Genomic DNA, 19168 nt, shown 5'->3' with positions numbered 1-19168 from the left:
TAAAATTAGATTTGCATTGCAGCTTTATTTCATAATGATCAGTTGTCTAGTGAGACGTTTATGAAATAAATTACCCATACAATGAAAACCTAGCAGTCACTAGATTCTTCCATCCGAACAGCACAACGAGTAGAGGGCAATCAAAGCTAAAGTCTGGATAACCAATTATGCATTCTTCTCTCGTATGCTTCATCTTTCTCTAACTTAAGTTTTTTTTTGTTCCAGATAATCCGTACATTAGAAAAGCTGACGGCCCACAAAAATATTCTCCCCATGAATCAAAACGCAACCAAATCAAACTACAAAGATGAGGTTTCTCCAGAAGAGATGAGTCCCAGCCTTGACTCACAGGTTACGAGCAATCTGCCTGATACCTATCCAAATATTCAAGGGGAGCACGAAGAAAAGGATAATCCCTTAGACGAAGGCAGCTTGAGCAAATCTGTGTTTGATTTCATTCGGATAGAAGAAGAGAAATTTGAAGCAGAGAAATTGGCCAAGAGTAACCCGGAAGCGATGAGTCCCTCAGGGCTTAAACCAGGTTCATCACCTCACAGCCCGAGTTTAAGTCTTTACTCGAGGCTCGACACAGAGCTGAGTGATGCGTCTTCGCATCCATCAGCTGGATCAGAATTCTCATTACTTAATGATGATTCCCTTGAGACAAATGAGAACTGATGCAGAACTCAAACATGTTGTGTTGGTTTTTAATATATATATATATATATATATATACAAAATGAAGAAATGAAAAGAAAAATTAAAAAAGAACAGACAAAAATTCATATTTTTTATGAGCAAATTGTGAATATCATAACACATTTTGTGCATCTGAGTGAAATTTAAACAACCGGTTCAGTTGCAGACACTGCTTCGCGCAAAAAAAAGATTCAATCAAAGCTTTCAGAACTTCCAAAATCTCAACAGCAACTGTTTCTTTTTTTTACTAATGTCATCGATTATCAAGGCTAGAAACCACTCAAAGATAATGGTTAAAAAAAGATGGATAGATGAATGATGACAAATATGAACGATTGAAAATGATTAACAGAACGAAAAAGAAAAAAAATTGATTATTTACACAAACAGTTTATGTCAAGTATTTGTTGACATTGGATTTGAAGACGATTTTAACTTACAGGTAAGCAACCCTGTGGTAATCTGTTTCACAGGAAGTTCTTGGACAGAGACTCTGTTCATGGAAATTCTGTTTGATTTTAAGAGGAAGAAAATAAGTTCTTTGCAGTCATTATTTCATTATATCTCCAAGTTTTGACAAAACAAACCTATCAGTTGATAAAGTGTATTTTGGAGTTTTACGCATTTCGGAGAAACAAGAATCAAACCCAGGATCAATAGCAAATGAAGTGATATTACCAACTTAAAACGTGTTGTTTCAAATAGCGAACCAAAATGGGGATAAATTATCTGGGGAGAGATGGAAGGGAGGTGTAATATTCCGTGGTTAATTTCAATGTTTTTCATTTCAACTTTATACTGAAATAATGTTCTGTAGATTTAAAAATAAGTTGTAGGCTTGTTACGGCATGGAAATAATAACTGATACATCAGAATAAGGAAGAAAGGTTTATTATTTCCTTCCTATTTCATCAGTTCTGATTGCATCAAGAGACAAATTTGTGTTGTCTATCCATGTAACACTTAATCATTGACTAAGTTTTGACATTCAAGTATTTTTTTTAACTTCTTGCATCAAATGGCATCACGCCCTGTCTGGAGCGATTTCCACTAGAATAAGTCTTAAAAAATCTTATTTAAAATTACACCTGGATATTTTTATAGCACCGATAAATAATCATTTTGTGGATAATCGTCAGCTTTTTTAGAGGGCGTTGTGGATGTCGATGACTGCTTGTTTCTAGTGGAGATTTTCTTCCCTTTTTTTTATCCATTGCAGGTGCATTTGTTTGTGGCGTCAGAGTTTGTCGGATTGGGCAAATTTTTTTCCACAGATTTCACATTGGAACGGCTTTTCCCTGATGTGAATCCTCCGATGATTCTGGAGCGTGTTGTTCCATGCAAATTTCTGGATGCAGAAGTCACATTGAATGGGTTTTTCTCCGGTTTTATCTTTGTTACTGAGCTGAAAGAACACCTGCTACATCAGTATAAAGGAAGAAAGAAAAGTTTATTACAATGGAGAGTACAGTAATGAATATACATACACAGACATTAGTAAGATGTTACTAATGTCAGAAGCTAGATTCTTTTACAACCTATGCTCACTTTACGTCAGGGAAAAGTATCCTAGGATAATCTCTTATAGTAAAATCATAAAATGCCAAATTTGCTTGTCGAAAATTTGATGCAACGATTATTTCGAGTTCTTAAGGGTAAAGAGAAATTGGATTTCTGTTCATCTTTATTCTCTATCATAATATAAGAATAGAGAATCTGAGATGCATTTATTCAAGGTTTAGAAACGAAAATGCTATTTCAAACTGGAGAAAATGCTGTTTCAAACACGCATAACAGAACAAAAAAAGCATTATTTCAAACTGACGATAATGCTATGTGAAACTGAAGCATCACAGATCAATGAAAATACTATTTTAAATTGAAGCTGATAAAATGACAAAATGCTATTTAAGCTGAAGCTTTACAGACTGAAGAAAATGTTATTTCAAACTAAAGTTTGACAGACCAATGAAAATGTTATTTCAAACTAACACATAATCAATCGACAGTCTCTTATAGAGTTGTATTGCTGCACCTTAAAGTCATCTTTTTGTGGTTCAATAAAACTCAACAATCAATTCTTTTGGATTAATATTGTCAATTTAGTTCATGGCCAAACTGCAATCTATATTTATTCTACAAGACATTGTTTTCAGTTCGTCAGCCATGACCAGGTAGAAATCTTAAGTAATCCTTAATTATATTCTTAGTATCGCCTGTGTGCAACCATGTGTTCCCCCGCCCACAACAATCGCCAATCTCAACACCGTTTCCATGTCATCGTCTCTCACTGCAGTAGGAGCAACCGCAATGGCTCACAAACATAAAAAAAATCACAACACAAATTCTGCAAATATCAGTTGTACTTTGCATGTGTGTGACATGATTAACCGTCTTACCGCTAACGTTCACACCTTGGTTGATGTCAGGTCATCTCTGCCTCCTAAACTTTTCTCATCTGATCCAAGCAGCAACCTGCAATCGACTATCTCTAACTGAAAAATTGTTGTAAAACTGTCACAAAACTAATTGCCACCACTAAAACTCTCTGTGAACTACCTCTGAATATTTCGACCTTTATGTCCGGTTTTTTGGCCACCATAACTTGATTAACAATCCTAGTTCAGATGATCTTTGTGTGCTTTAGTGAACCACTTACTCCCAATTGTCTTTCTACTAACCTTGCTTCTTATACTTATTTCCTCTTTTTATTTTAGTTTTTCCACTCTTTTTGTGTGTCTTAACACTTTAGGGAATGTGAATAGTATCACTCTTGCTATTCTTCTAATCAGAGGACGGTAAGCAATTAGCAAATTATGATTGCAGCAAAGCTAGAAATTTGCTGGTTGATACATTAGATAAAAAAACAATTTATGATATTCAATCATAAATTGTAAGAAAAACAGTTAAAAAATATATATACATTAAACAATTGGGGGGGGGAACAAAAAACAATGGAAGCGTATGTTTGTTGGTTATGTATCCATTTGCACTTTTCCTTGACTGAATTTTAGCTTTCTGCAAATGCAGTACAACCGAAAAGACCAATTTCTTTTATGAACGTTTAACTGGATGTTTTTGCATTTTGAAATTTAAGCCATTGGACCTAAAATTCTGAATATTTTACTTCTTAAAAGGAGTTTTTCTTTCACCTTTCGGATTTAGAATGAGGGGGTCATTAGCCATGCAAAAATGTTATTCCGAGTTTTTTTGTTTTAAATTGTTTGGAATAATATATATTTATTCATGCATATATATATATATATATATATATATATATATATATATATATATATATATATATATATATATATATATATATATGTATAGTTCACAATGAGAATAGAATAATGCATAACATATTGGGAATAGTTCCCACTTTCAAAAAATGACAAAACACGCAGAGGAGAAAATTTTTACTTATATTGTTTCAAAGTTTTGCATAAACACAATTTTTTATTTTTAGCACCATAATTTTTGAACATTTTCTGGAAAGAAGACTTAGTAGAATCGTTCAGAGAAAAAAAAATGGAATCCAAGTCAAAGATTTATTAGCAACAAAGGGTGCCTCCATCAACAGGATGAACAGAACCGGTGGTTGACATGGATTTATTGCTCAGCAGAAACAAAATGGTGTAGACAACATCTTCAACCTCTGGAAAAAAAGGCACAATTAATAACTCTCCATAATAAAGACCAATGTGTGTGTATGTATATATATTACATATATAATAATACATATATAATAATAATGATGATGTATGTATGTGCAAAAGATTTAGCATTTTTGTAATGAGAATAACAAATTTTAATTTCCTTAATATTATTTTTTATAGTTGTTTTCAAGTGTCAATAATACCAATAATAAAAACCATTATTACCTTATAAATTTATTAATCTATCAGCGATGACCAAGTAGAAGTCTTGCGTAATTTTCAATTGTATTCATTGTACTTCCCACACCGCACTAAAGATTGAACCTTGGACCTCCAGAAAAGCTTCACTTAGAAGTGAATTGTACTTAGATACTTTATTCATTATGTCACTACTAAAAACAAAGAAAGATTCGAGTTTGGTAAAAAGATTCCCGAGTTTGACAAGATACACAGGAAGACAGTTTAAAGTTACAGCAACCGAAACGTTTACAAGTTTTGACATAAATTTTCTTGAATTAAATATTCATATAAATATTGTTGGCGCAGCTGAGATAAGTAGGTCCAGCAGACGAGCCTCGTTCTGAAAAATCTTGTCAGTTAGGTTGTATGAAATGTGACACCGGTGCTTCGTTATATTTATAGCAATAAACGTTCAACATTTCTTTGAATTTTTTTCTTTCTTTAATTCTTGGAATTAAAAAAATAAAACATGTTTTTTTTAAAAACTTTTAGCTTAACTTGCTTTTATATTTCACCATTTCGTTTTTTTAGTAATAAATGCTTCTCTACATTAAAAACCGACCTTGTGTCTAACTCTGCCCACGTGGGGAGGCAAGTAAATGGGAAGTAATATGGCAGCTGAAAAACTTTTTTTGACCACCATAAAAGCATTATAATACATTTAAACCCTGAAGAATTTCCTCCATGCGCACTTGTTGTTCTAAGTTAACTAGCCACTACTTGTGTTTCAAACTTAATAAAAAAAAAAGCGCTTTAAAATATTAAAAATACTAAAGCTTTTTTCGTTTTGGAAAAGAGGTTTCAGGCGCCCCTATTATCCCAAAGAACCAGCTATGTAAACACTTTGCAATATTTTCCAATAATTATTTAAAACAAAAAAAAAGATTTCTTTACAATCAATTTTTATTTAAAATTAAGAAATTATTTTCTAAAATATTTTCTTTATATGTGTTGACATTTTGTTTTTAAGCAAAATTAAGAAATTAATTTTAAAAATATTGTTTATATCCTTCTTTATTCAAAAGGGTGACTTTTCGGTAGCTTCACCAGTTGTTAACCTAAATTTTCTGAATATCAGAACGAGGCTCGTCTGCGGGACCTACTTATCTCAGCTTGACCATATTGTTAAACTATTTTCATGTCAAATAACAGGGGGATGGAGGAGGATATTATGAAAACATAATTTTTAATCAACATTTCTCATTCTTTTTACATCAGAATTGGAAATTTTGAGAAAATTCAATGTTTTTTTTACATGGTAGTCACCACTTATCAAGGCCCGGAAGCCACTCGGGGGATAAGGGTTATTGCATGTATCAATGGGACAATATCGCGGTAATCATTAGTAATGGAGATCTGATAAAATGTCTTACTTAAGGGGGCGGTTTATCAGGAATTTATTGATGTTGGACTTGAAAACATCCAAGTTGTAGTCAGGTGGGAAACAGGCAAACGGAAAAGAGTTTCACAGGCGTGTACTTCTAAGAAAGAAGCTTTGCTCATGGAATCTACGTTTTGATTTAGGCATAGATAAAGAGTGGGGAAAATTATTGACAGTAGTTTCAGCTAGACGGGTGTTTTTTGTGAAAGATTGGCGAGGGGGGACCAGAGATTGGAGCTCAGACGAGCACTTTCCATGGAAATAATGATAAAACAATGACAGGCTCACAACGTCTCTTCTGTGAGAGAGAGGTTGCAGAGAAGAGAAAAAGGCATCCCCCCACTAAGACACAAAGACTATTTTGTACTCTGTCAAGGCAGGATAGGCTGTTTTTAGCAGCTACTGCCCGGATATGGCAGCAGTACTCCATCCTTGGATGTACTTGGCTTTTATATAGATAGAGAATTGCACCAGCAGTGAGATATCTTCTGGAATGGTAGAAGGATCCTACCATTTTTCCAGCGACCTTGGCAACAGACTTGATGCACGTGTTCCATTTCAGAGTAAAGGTCAATCCCAGATGCTTGTCAAAACATGGAGCCTCCCCAAGACGAGAGCCATCCATTTCAATTGATGCCAGATGGGGTTCAGAGCGTTGATGATGTAAAGATAGAAGCTTGGTTTTGGATGCTTTAAAAGTAACCAGCCACCTCTTCCCCCACTGTACCATGCGCTCAAGATCAGAGGAGAGAGAATCAGAGAGAACTTTGTCATTTACGGCCTTTGATGTGTTGCCATAGATGGTCGTGTCATCAGCATAAATGTCACAAATGATTTAAGTATGTGTTTTGGGAGATCATTGATGCAGATCAGGAAAAGAGTTCGGCCCAGGATGGACCCCTGAGGGACTCCAGCATTAATACTGTGGGCCTCTGATTTCTGCCCATCAACCACTACTCTTATGAGCCTATCAGAGAGAAATGATTTAATAATTGAGAAAACGTTTCCAGTTATACCGTAGCTGGAAATCTCGTGAAGTAGACCTTGTGCCATACCTTATCGAAGTCCTTTGATATGTCAAGAGCAATTGCCCTAGAAAGGAAGCCTTTGTCGAGAGATTCACTAATCTTATGAGATATAACCGTTAGCACATCTGCTGTAGATCTAGCAGAACGGAAACCATATTGCATGTCACTAAGAAGGTTATTTCTGCTGAGGTGGTTGACTATTATGCACTGTTAGCTAGTTAAGCATAACAGATCAACAAAAATATTTTAAGTGTGACAGCCGATAATCAAAGTTCTGTTGGAGGTGCCTGGATGCATATAAAAGTATCTGCCCATTCAGCAATGAAAATGCAATTTCAAACAAAAATATAGAAAAATCCTTGGGGGTGGGGGACAATGAAAAAAGCTAAAATCTTTTAACTTACCAGCGAATTTTTTCAATGGAATTCGATTGAGCATGGCTTCAGATTTGGCTGGATCACTCCAGCAGGTCAAACCCATCTCTGTCAATACCACAGTTGGGTTGACACAATTCACACGAATCTAAACCAAAAAATTCAAAATATAAGTGAAGTCTTATTGGGGCATAAAAAAAAAAGATCATGATTGACGACTGTTACTTTGAAACATTTTGTAAATAAAGTTATAACGTTGAAATATAAATTAAATAATTCAAAACATGAAGAAGCACTTTCTGTTGCTTTATTCTTTTCATATTGCACTAATTGGGTTTACTTTACATTAGCATTATAAGCACACATCTATTATAAACACATACACATTATATATATATACAGGGTGACCCCCCCCACCAAAAAAAACGGGCCTCAACTCTAATTAGGTTGAGACATTTTCTAGAATCAAAATCATCTAATGGATCTGGATCAAAATTACAACAAGGATTCCAAACATAAAGTTTAGTATATGCTGTTATTTTAAATTTCGTAATGGAACATAAAAGTGATGCAAAACTGTTCTGTTCGGAAATTAATTTGACTTGTCCTGAAACGAGTATTCTTCTTCGATAGTTGTAGCTAACAAGATAGTTACCATAGTAGTGGTCACCGTTTGAATACTTGACCCCTGTTCATCTCGAAGGACCAAATGAATGCGAGGACATGTGTTCTGTTTCTTTGGCTGCATTATGCACGGATGTTGACTAATACCGCCTTGCTCGTTTATTTATTGCCATCAAGTTGCATTGTGATATTTAGATTCAAATGATCTCTTATTCAGCAACAAGAACCTGCATCTAGGAATCACTTGAATGCTAGATACCACGTTGTTCAGTGACCATTATCTGAAGAGCCTCGGATGCTGCCAGTTTAGATCTCCATCTATTTCAATATAAGTGACGCAAAAAAGACGGAATTCTGGTTTGGTTGTTTTATATCATACCAACCCTTTTCCAGTTCTTTAATGCTGAATTCAGTCATTTTTGTAAAACGTTTTTATACTTCAAGTTCTTTATATCTTTAAATATTTATTCATGGTGTTTGGTTTGCTTGTTTTATACAGAAACAAAAATTTTGTTTAGCTTTGCAGAACATGATTGAGTTTTTCCATTATAAAATATTTATCAACATGATGTATCGTACCAGGACGGTAATGTGGTGTTAAGTTCTTCAATCTTTGAGGTATAACTTATCTCCAGGAGAAGAAAAAAATTTGCACATACAGGGTGACCCCCCCCCCAAAAAAAAAAACAGTGGACATTCAATTGTTTTTCTGAGCATTTTACAGTCAATGGAGAAAACAAAGGCCAAAGACCCTAGTGTTTTGATGTGATGTTTTGAATATAATAAACTAGTTATGACCAAAGTTTCATTTCATTCGGACAAAACACTAAGAAACGAGGCCTAATTAGAGTTGGGGCCCGTTTTTTTTGGTCACCCTGTATTCTTTTTTTTTTTTTTTCCTACAAGACTTGATTGTCATAATCTTCAAATAATTCCAAGCAAACTACAACATCCCCCTTAAAATTTTACACGCTTTAAAGTTCAAAGTTGACAACTGAAATGCTTTCCTTTGAAAAGAGATTATTTCAAAATTTGAAAAGTTTTAATGAAATATATGCTGGTCACACGCACCCCAAAAGGTCCTAGTTCCAAGGCCATAACTCTGGTGAGTGCATCAAGGGCGCCTTTGCTGCTACAATAAGCAGCATGATTTTTCAGTCCAATAATAGACGCTTGGCTGGAGACATTCACGATAGACCCTTTGCGTGAATCTGCAATCATTCTTTTCACAACCACCTGAAGTGCACAAATTTTGAAACAATTTTCAGTGAATAGAATTATTTCATCAAGAAAAAATATCCAAAATGAAAAAAAAATGTGTGATAAATTTTTAAAAACTAAGAGAAACTGCTAAAGAGAACATTTTCTTTTTAAATTGGTCATGTTTATTGATGGCAATCAGCTAAGTATATATTATGCACATGAAAATTTTTTAGGTTGACAAGAAAGTTCTTGCAGTTTAGATGAACATATCTTGGCTTAAACAAAAGATTTATTGATCGCAATAAGCACCATAAAAATGAACACACTTTTGCCAACACAAACAGGTGTATTTATGTCAATAACATAAAATCTTGTGTTCTGATGGTGATGAAGTCACAAAATATTTTAGGTTTACATTTATTTTCTAGTAGTATATAAGTGGCAATTATTTAAGTATGTATTATAATACATATAAGATTAGATGAAATATTCATAATAAGAATTAATATATATATATATATATATGGCTGAAGTTTCTTTAGGCATGGAGTCAAAAAAAAAAAAGTAAATGGCCGCCAACAGCAGGGAGACCCAGCAGAATTTCGACTATGATATTTGCAAGTTATTACAACTAGCCGAGCAAGGAAGCGTTTAAAATCAGTTGAAATATATGACAACAATTATAACCAGCATGGCATCTGAAAGTTTTGGTTATGTATTTTAACTTTAGTAATTTAAAACTCCATCTGTTATTTATGATTGCGTTGTTATAGTTTTACTTTAAGTTTAAATCTATGAGTCCCATATGATTTTTAAAAAATTAATTTGGTTAGATTAAATGATCCAATAAATGAATCGACTCGATAAGAACATAGCAATTTTATTATTAATTTTTGAATACACGCTTCCTTTTCATTGGCTGACTTGCAAATGGAAACAGGGGAATGATTAATTTTGCAAAAAAAAATAGGGGTCTGATCTGATGAGCAAGAACCCCAAAATCGACAATGAAGACAGCAATGATCATTGAGGATCACCTAAATGCATTTGAATATATTTTTCAATGGCTTATGCCACTTAACACAGGCAAATCCACCTGACTACAACTGGGATGTCTTCAAGTCTAATATAAACAAATTCCTGATGAACCGCTCCCCCCCTTAAGTAAGACACTTTATCAAATCTCCATTACTAACGATTACTATCCCATTGATTACTATACACGCATTAACCCTTATCCCAGAGTGGCTTCTGGGCCTTGATAAGTGGTGACCTCCATGTAAAAAAAAAAAAAAGTCTCCCTGACCAAAACAGAGTCCATACAAACTACTTACTTAAAGATGCAACAATTGGAATATTTTTTTTTTAGTCATATAAATTACATAATCATTATATATATATATATATATATATATATATATATATATATATAATTATTATTATAATAATATATATATATATATAATTATTATTATAATAATATATATATATATAATTATTATTATAATAATATATATATATACATATTATTATTATAATATATATATATACATATTATTATTATAATATATATATATATATATATTATTATAATATATATATATTATTAATATTATAATAATATATATATTATTATTATAATATATATATTATTAATATTATAATATATATATATATATACATATTATTATTATAATATATATTATTAATATTATAATATATATATATATTATTATTATAATATATATTATTAATATTGTAATAATATATATATATTATTATAATATATATATATTATTAATATTATAATAATATATATATATATTATTATAATAATAATATATATATATTATTATAATAATAATAATAATATATATATATTATAATAATAATAATAATATGTATATTATAATAATAATAGTATATATATATATTACAATAATAATAATAATATGTATATTATAATAATAATAGTATATATATATATTACAATAATAATAATATATATAATAATAATAATAATAATAATAATAATAATAATAATAATAATAATAATATACATACATACATAGCAATTAAACATATTAACTTGCTTTCTCAGAGTTTTACTAACAGGCTTTTATTTATGAAATGCAGACATTTTTTTTGTTTCAGAAAGCTTTATAATTTCAGACATTTCTCCAACTCTCCTGAACAATAGCCCACTCTAATAATACAAAACTAGTGACAATGGTGAATAAATGTGTTTTTTTTTTCATTTTTTTCTAAAAAGAAATTGATGCAATGTGTTGTTAACCAAAAAGAAAATAAATGACTTTTTTAGTTTGCTTATAAACAAAAAGAGTTAAAATAACCTTGAGAAAATTAAGTTTTTTTCTTGAAGATTCACAGAAATATCAAAGTTGACTTGCCTGTGATACATTCACTACTGCATTCAAATTGACACTGAATGTCCTGAAAGGTTGAAAGTCAAAATTACTCAAATACACATTATGTATTAAGACGTCTTTAGTTATGAGGCAAATACAATATAATAGCAAACACACAAACTATAGTTTTAAAAGATTTTAAAAGGTGTTTTCAATAATTATTCTTTAAAAAATATAGCACAAAAAGTGTTTTCAATAATTTTTATTAAAAAAAGCCCTACTAATTTCAATAATTTTTAATTAAAACAAGACTGAAAAAACTTTGCAATGATTATCTATATATCTATAAAAGTGAAAGTGTGTATGTACATTTCCCTACACAATAACTGTCAATTTTCAGTTTACAGACTCAATATTTAATATACAGGGTATGGAGATTTGGGAAAATCTTTGTAATCCATTTTCGGCCAGAAATTTGGCTGTTAAGGGGGTCAAAGTTTAACGATTTGACCTTTGAGAACTCTACCAAACTCCTCCACCAATTTTGGGTATAAACAATTGAAATTTTAGATATAGGTTCCTTGGACATAAATCTAACTTAATAACTTGATTTGAGCCCAAACAATAAATGTGTATGCTAACTAATAATGTGGAAATCAAAACATTTTTAAAAAAAGGAAGGCCAGAAATTATGTATATGTGGACTAGTTAAGATATGATGATGTCATCAGAAGAACTAATGAACATGATGGAAGACTGTGAAATATGGACACCTCTAATCAATGAATGAGCTTGAAAATAAGCAATTTAAGGAAAATGGGCTGTAATAATTCTCCTGTCTAAAAATAAAAGTTCTTAAAAAAAAAGAAAAAATAACTGTGGAAACCAAATAATTGAAAAACTAATAACTAAACTTACTGCTCAAAGTCTTCTTTCTTAGCTTCTAAAAACGAATTCAGGATACCAATGCCAGCGTTATTGACTAGAAGATCAATGGGTCCAAGGGAGGTAACTGTGGAACAAGTTTTGTCCCAATCACTCAAGTCACACACAACGGCATGAATTTCAGGGCACTGTAATAAAAGAACATGTTTCAGGACAAAAAAAAAAAAAAAAATACACACAAAAGAAAGTAAATTTATTCAATGGAACAAAAATAGACTACAAGATTTTCTATGTTCTTTTCTGTGACCATGTTGGTTATTGAAGTGATACCATATTGAATACTGAAGTTGAGGCCCAGCAGAGCAGATTCTGTAGAACTTCTAAAATAATACATTTAAGTGAAATTAAAAAAAAAAACAAAAACGGTTCAGCTGTTTCAGAGTCTATAGGGAACAAGTTTACACATACAAGTTGGTTGTTTTTGTTTTACGGCATATCAACCCTTTTCAGGTTATTTAATGCCGAATCCATTGATTTTGAAAAAAATTTTTAATAGAATATATTTGTTTTTTTTTTCAAGTCAGTTTCTATTTAACCCATAATTGGAACCCTAACAGGTACTACAACTCCGGGTCAGAGTGGACCTGGGAGCAATGGCAATTAAAGGGTAGCTCTACACTTCCCAAAGCCCGCAAGCTGAGACCTCACTATCGGATATAATTTAAGGTCATATCCAGGACCCATATATACAAAGTGCCTTTTATATAAAGAGAGATATGACATTAGCAAGTATGATAAGTTTTCTCGTTGAAATTATTTAACTTTTTTTAAAGCACATTTTTAACATATTATATAAATAAATAAAAATAAATAAAAGAAAAACATGCTATCAGGTCCAGAAGCCACTCGATATTAAAAGTTAATGAGATGGATGAATTGTTAGTTGAATGATGAATAATATTTTTTATTTTTTTATAACATTTTCACCCCAAACAAAGCACAGTGGAATTAGAAATATTTATTGAATAAAATCCATGCAACATCTACAACTTTAATAATGAACTGACATCTTGCTGCCCAACTCCCTACATAGTATCCCAGTAGCTGTTGCCCCTGATAGTAGCCCCCTACACCAAAGTGGCAATGCGCCTTGTTTGGGATGAAAATGTAATAAAAAAAATAAAAAATATTATTCATCATTCAACTAACAATTCATCCATCTCATTAACTTTTAACGTCGAGTGGCTTCTGGACCTGATAAGCATGTTTTTTAATTTATTTTCATTTATTTATATAATATGTAAAAAAAAAAAATTATCTGACCTCTGCTACTAATGTTTTCAGGTGTTCTTCAGTCCTGCTGAGGGCATAGGTTTTGGCACCACATTTCGACAGCATCTTTGCCACATCTCGTCCAATTCCAGCATTTTTTAAATAAGAAAACAGAAAAACAAACAAAAAAAATTAAATTAAAATATACAACAATTATCTTTTCCTGAATTATAAACATACCATAATGTTATGTAATTCATGCACCAAGGAGAGCCTCCAGAGCCAACAGCCTTGTGTCAGCCTGATATACGTGAAAACAAAAAATAAAACAATGAGATCACTTAACTAGTAATATCAAAGCAGAGAATAAAAATTGAATCAGCCTATAAATAGTATGACAATTTTATGACAAACCTTATTTGTACATATGAGGAAAGTTCTGTTTGTTCTATTTGCCCATAATGACTACAGATAGAACAGCTACTACACTTTGAAATATTTGCACAAGACATAAAAATTATATTTTAACAAAGTACGAGACATTTTCTAGTCATGCTGATAAAGGATGACCAACAACACCCATTTTCTCACACTTTAGAAAATGTCTATCGTACTCTTAATTAGAATCATCTATGACCATAATACCACATTTACTCCAAGTGCCGTCCTACTAAGAAATTTCTCAAATCATCCAAAAATTTTATTGAAGATAAACATAACGTTTTCATATCAGTATATACGAGCAATGCATGAACCTTGCGTCAATATCAAGGTCAAATTAAATTATTATCTAACTTTACTTTAAATGTAAGAAGAAATTCAACTTTCTTTACTTATTTATTTTTTTTTAGGAGTGCAACATATCGCCAAACGAAACTCATTACTGTCTGATAGGTTTTGAGACATAAGTTACTTTAACGAAACAATTACATTTCAGATTCAACGAAACAGAAAAAATATTTATCATTAATCTGTTCAAATTAAAAAAAAAGTTCCGCTCGTCTTAAATCAAGAATTTACACATATATTTATATCTTAATACCGTTTGCATTAAATAATCATTTTAGATGTTTTGCATTAAATAATGATTCTAGATGTTTTGCATTAAATAATGTCTCTAGATATTTTGCATTAAATAATGATCCTAGATGTTTGCATTAAATAATGATTCTAGATGTTTTGCATTAAATCATGATTCTAGATGTTTTGCATTAAATAATGATTCTAGATGTTTTGCATTAAATAATGATTCTAGATATTTTGCATTAAATAATGATCCTAGATGTTTGCATTAAATAATGATTCTAGATGTTTTGCATTAAATAATGATTCAAGATGTTTTGCATTAAATAATGATTCTAGATATTTTGCATTAAATAATGATTCTAGATGGTTTGCATTAAATAATGATTCTAGATATTTTGCATTAAATAATGATTCTAGATATTTTGCATTAAATAATGATTCTAGATGTTTTGCATTAAATAATGATTCTAGATGTTTTGCATTAAATAATGATTCTAGATGTTTTGCATTAAATAATGATTCAAGATGTTTTGCATTAAATAATGATTCTAGATGTTTTGCATTAAATAATGATTCTAGATGTTTTGCATTAAGAGGGGATGTAGGTATAGATAGGTGAGAATCCTATAGACCAAGCCTTCTCAGATTGTATTCAATTGAAAATTTCTAAGTCCAAACAAGAGGGGATGTAGGTATAGATAGGTGAGAATCCTATAGACCAAGCCTTCTCAACGTGTATTCAATTGAAAAAATTCTAAGTCGAAACAAGAGGGGATGTAGGTATAGATAGGTGAGAATCCTATAGACCAAGCATTCTCAACGTGTATTCAATTGAAAAAATTCTAAGTCCAAACAAGAGGGGATGTAGGTATAGATAGGTGAGAATCCTATAGACCAAGCCTTCTCAACGTGTATTCAATTGAAAAAATTCTAAGTCCAAACAAGAGGGGATGTAGGTATAGATAGGTGAGAATCCTATAGACCAAGCCTTCTCAACGTGTATTCAATTGAAAAAATTCTAAGTCCAAACAAGAGGGGATGTAGGTATAGATAGGTGAGAATCCTATAGACCAAGCCTTCTCAACGTGTATTCAATTGAAAAAATTCTAAGTCCAAACAAGAGGGGATGTAGGTATAGATAGGTGAGAATCCTATAGACCAAGCCTTCTCAACGTGTATTCAATTGAAAAAATTCTAAGTCCAAACAAGAGGGGATGTAGGTATAGATAGGTGAGAATCCTATAGACCAAGCCTTCTCAACGTGTATTCAATTGAAAAAATTCTAAGTCCAAACAAGAGGGGATGTAGGTATAGATAGGTGAGAATCCTATAGACCAAGCCTTCTCAGATTGTATTCAATTGAAAAATTCTAAGTCCAAACAAGAGGGGATGTAGGTATAGATAGGTGAGAATCCTATAGACCAAGCCTTTTCAACGTGTATTCAATTGAAAAAATTCTAAGTCCAAACAAGAGGGGATGTAGGTATAGATAGGTGAGAATCCTATTGACCAAGCCTTCTCAGATTGTATTCAATTGAAAAATTCTAAGTCCAAACAAGAGGGGATGTAGGTATAGATAGGTGAGAATCCTATAGACCAAGCCTTCTCAACGTGTATTCAATTGAAAAAATTCCAAGTCGAAACAAGAGGGGATGTAGGTATAGATAGGTGAGAATCCTATAGACCAAGCCTTCTCAACGTGTATTCAATTGAAAAATGTCTAAGTCCAAACAAGAGGGGATGTAGATATAGGTTGATGAGAATCCTATTGACCAAGTCAAGTCAACGTGTATTCAATTGAAAATTTCTAAGTCCAAACAAGAGGGGATGTAGATATAGGTTGATGAGAATCCTATTGACCAAGACAAGTCAACGTGTATTCAATTGAAAATTTCTAAGTCCAAACAAGAGGGGATGTAGATATAGGTTGATGAGAATCCTATAGACCAAGACAAGTCAACGTGTATTCAATTGAAAATTTCTAAGTCCAAACAAGAGGGGATGTAGATATAGGTTGATGAGAATCCTATTGACCAAGCCAAGTCAACGTGTATTCAATTGAAAATTTCTAAGTCCAAACAAGAGGGGATGTAGATATAGGTTGATGAGAATCCTATTGACCAAGCCAAGTCAACGTGTATTCAATTGAAAATTTCTAAGTCCAAACAAGAGGGGATGTAGATATAGGTTGATGAGAATCCTATAGACCAAGACAAGTCAACGTGTATTCAATTGAAAATTTCTAAGTCCAAACAAGAGGGGATGTAGATATAGGTTGATGAGAATCCTATTGACCAAGACAAGTCAACGTGTATTCAATTGAAAATTTCTAAGTCCAAACCAGAGGGGATGTAGATATAGGTTGATGAGAATCCTATTGACCAAGACAAGTCAACGTGTATTCAATTGAAAATTTCTAAGTCCAAACAAGAGGGGATGTAGATATAGGTTGATGAGAATCCTATTGACCAAGCCAAGTCAACGTGTATTCAATTGAAAATTTCTAAGTCCAAACAAGAGGGGATGTAGGTATAGGTTGATGAGAATCCTATAGACCAAGACAAGTCAACGTGTATTCAATTGAAAATTTCTAAGTCCAAACAAGAGGGGATGTAGATATAGGTTGATGAGAATCCTATTGACCAAGACAAGTCAACGTGTATTCAATTGAAAATTTCTAAGTCCAAACCAGAGGGGATGTAGATATAGGTTGATGAGAATCCTATTGACCAAGACAAGTCAACGTGTATTCAATTGAAAATTTCTGAGTCCAAACAACAGGGGATGTAGATATAGGTTGATGAGAATCCTATTGACCAAGACAAGTCAACGTATATTCAATTGAAAATTTTTAAGTCCAAACAAGAGGGGATGTAGATATAGGTTGATGAGAATCCTATTGACCAAGACAAGTCAACGTGTATTCAATTGAAAATTTTTAAGTCCAAACAAGAGGGGATGTAGATATAGGTTGAATAGAATCCTATTGACCAAGACAAGTCAACGTGTATTCAATTGAAAATTTCTAAGTCCAAACAAGAGGGGATGTAGATATAGGTTGATGAGAATCCTATAGACCAAGACAAGTCAACGTGTATTCAATTGAAAATTTCTAAGTCTAAACAAGAGGGGATGTAGATATAGGTTGATGAGAATCCTATAGACCAAGACAAGTCAACGTGTATTCAATTGAAAATTTCTAAGTCTAAACAAGAGGGGATGTAGATATAGGTTGATGAGAATCCTATAGACCAAGACAAGTCAACGTGTATTCAATTGAAAATTTCTAAGTCTAAACAAGAGGGGATGTAGATATAGGTTGATGAGAATCCTATAGACCAAGTCAAGTCAACGTGTATTCAATTGAAAATTTCTAAGTCCAAACAAGAGGGGATGTAGATATAGGTTGATGACAATCCTTTAGACCAAGACAAGTCAACGTGTATTCAATTGAAAATTTCTAAGTCCAAACAAGAGGGGATGTAGATATAGGTTGATGAGAATCCTATTGACCAAGACAATTCAACGTGTATTCAATTGAAAATTTCTAAGTCTAAACAAGAGGGGATGTAGATATAGGTTGATGAGAATCCTATAGACCAAGACAAGTCAACGTGTATTCAATTGAAAATTTCTAAGTCCAAACAAGAGGGGATGTAGATATAGGTTGATGAGAATCCTATAGACCAAGACAAGTCAATGTGTATTCAATTGAAAATTTCTAAGTCCAAACAAGAGGGGATGTAGATATAGGTTGATGAGAATCCTATAGACCAAGACAAGTCAACGTGTATTCAATTGAAAATTTTTAAGTCCAAACAAGAGGGGACGTAGTTGTATTTAGATGACAATCCTACAGACCAAGTCAAGTCAACGTGTATTCAATTGAAAATTTCTGAGTCCAAACAACAGGGGATGTAGATATAGGTTGATGAGAATCCTATTGACCAAGACAAGTCAACGTATATTCAATTGAAAATTTTTAAGTCCAAACAAGAGGGGATGTAGATATAGGTTGATGAGAATCCTATTGACCAAGACAAGTCAACGTGTATTCAATTGAAAATTTTTAAGTCCAAACAAGAGGGGATGTAGATATAGGTTGATGAGAATCCTATTGACCAAGACAAGTCAACGTGTATTCAATTGAAAATTTCTAAGTCCAAACAAGAGGGGATGTATGTATTGTATTGGTAGATGACAATACTATAGACCAAGTCAAGTCAACGTGTATTCAATTGAAAATTTCTAAGTCCAAACAAGAGGGGATGTAGATATAGGTTGATGAGAATCCTATTGACCAAGACAAGTCAACGTGTATTCAATTGAAAATTTCCAAGTCCAAACAAGAGGGGATGTATGTATTGGTAGATGACAATACTATAGACCAAGTCAAGTCAACGTGTATTCA

The 19168-nt window shown here is 32.2% G+C and overlaps 1 protein-coding gene across 1 annotated transcript; it reads right to left on the bottom strand.

Moving 5' to 3' along the window:
• Positions 1–4250: 4250 nt before the first annotated feature.
• Positions 4251–13857, bottom strand: LOC145240355 (L-xylulose reductase-like). The gene is made up of 6 exons (XM_080103935.1): positions 13783–13857; positions 12493–12647; positions 11617–11659; positions 9074–9238; positions 7409–7526; positions 4251–4354 (listed from the first exon to the last, which is right to left on the bottom strand). Exons 1-6 carry the CDS (start codon positions 13855–13857, stop codon positions 4251–4253), a joined length of 660 nt encoding a protein of 219 aa, XP_079960061.1.
• Between the last annotated feature and the right edge of the window lie 5311 nt (positions 13858–19168).

The sequence above is a fragment of the Euprymna scolopes genome, chromosome 19 (genome assembly GCF_053919585.1).
Source record: "Euprymna scolopes isolate OS-2025 chromosome 19, ASM5391958v1, whole genome shotgun sequence".
In the NCBI taxonomy this organism is placed as follows: domain Eukaryota; kingdom Metazoa; phylum Mollusca; class Cephalopoda; order Sepiida; family Sepiolidae; genus Euprymna; species Euprymna scolopes.
The sequence above is the reverse complement of the archived record's forward strand: the minus strand, read 5'-3'. Positions and strand labels throughout refer to the sequence as shown.

Bases quoted from the DNA above. Each gene is read 5' to 3' on its own strand.
- LOC145240355 (XM_080103935.1), bottom strand. From the start codon at position 13,857: ATGCTGTCGAAATGTGGTGCCAAAACCTATGCCCTCAGCAGGACTGAA. The intron at 12,648-13,782 runs GTCAGATAATTT...CTTTTATTACAG, and splicing joins TGAAAACATTAGTAGCAGAG to TGCCCTGAAATTCATGCCGT. The intron at 9,239-11,616 runs GCAAGTCAACTT...TGTGCACTTCAG, and splicing joins CAGTAGTGAATGTATCACAG to GTGGTTGTGAAAAGAATGAT.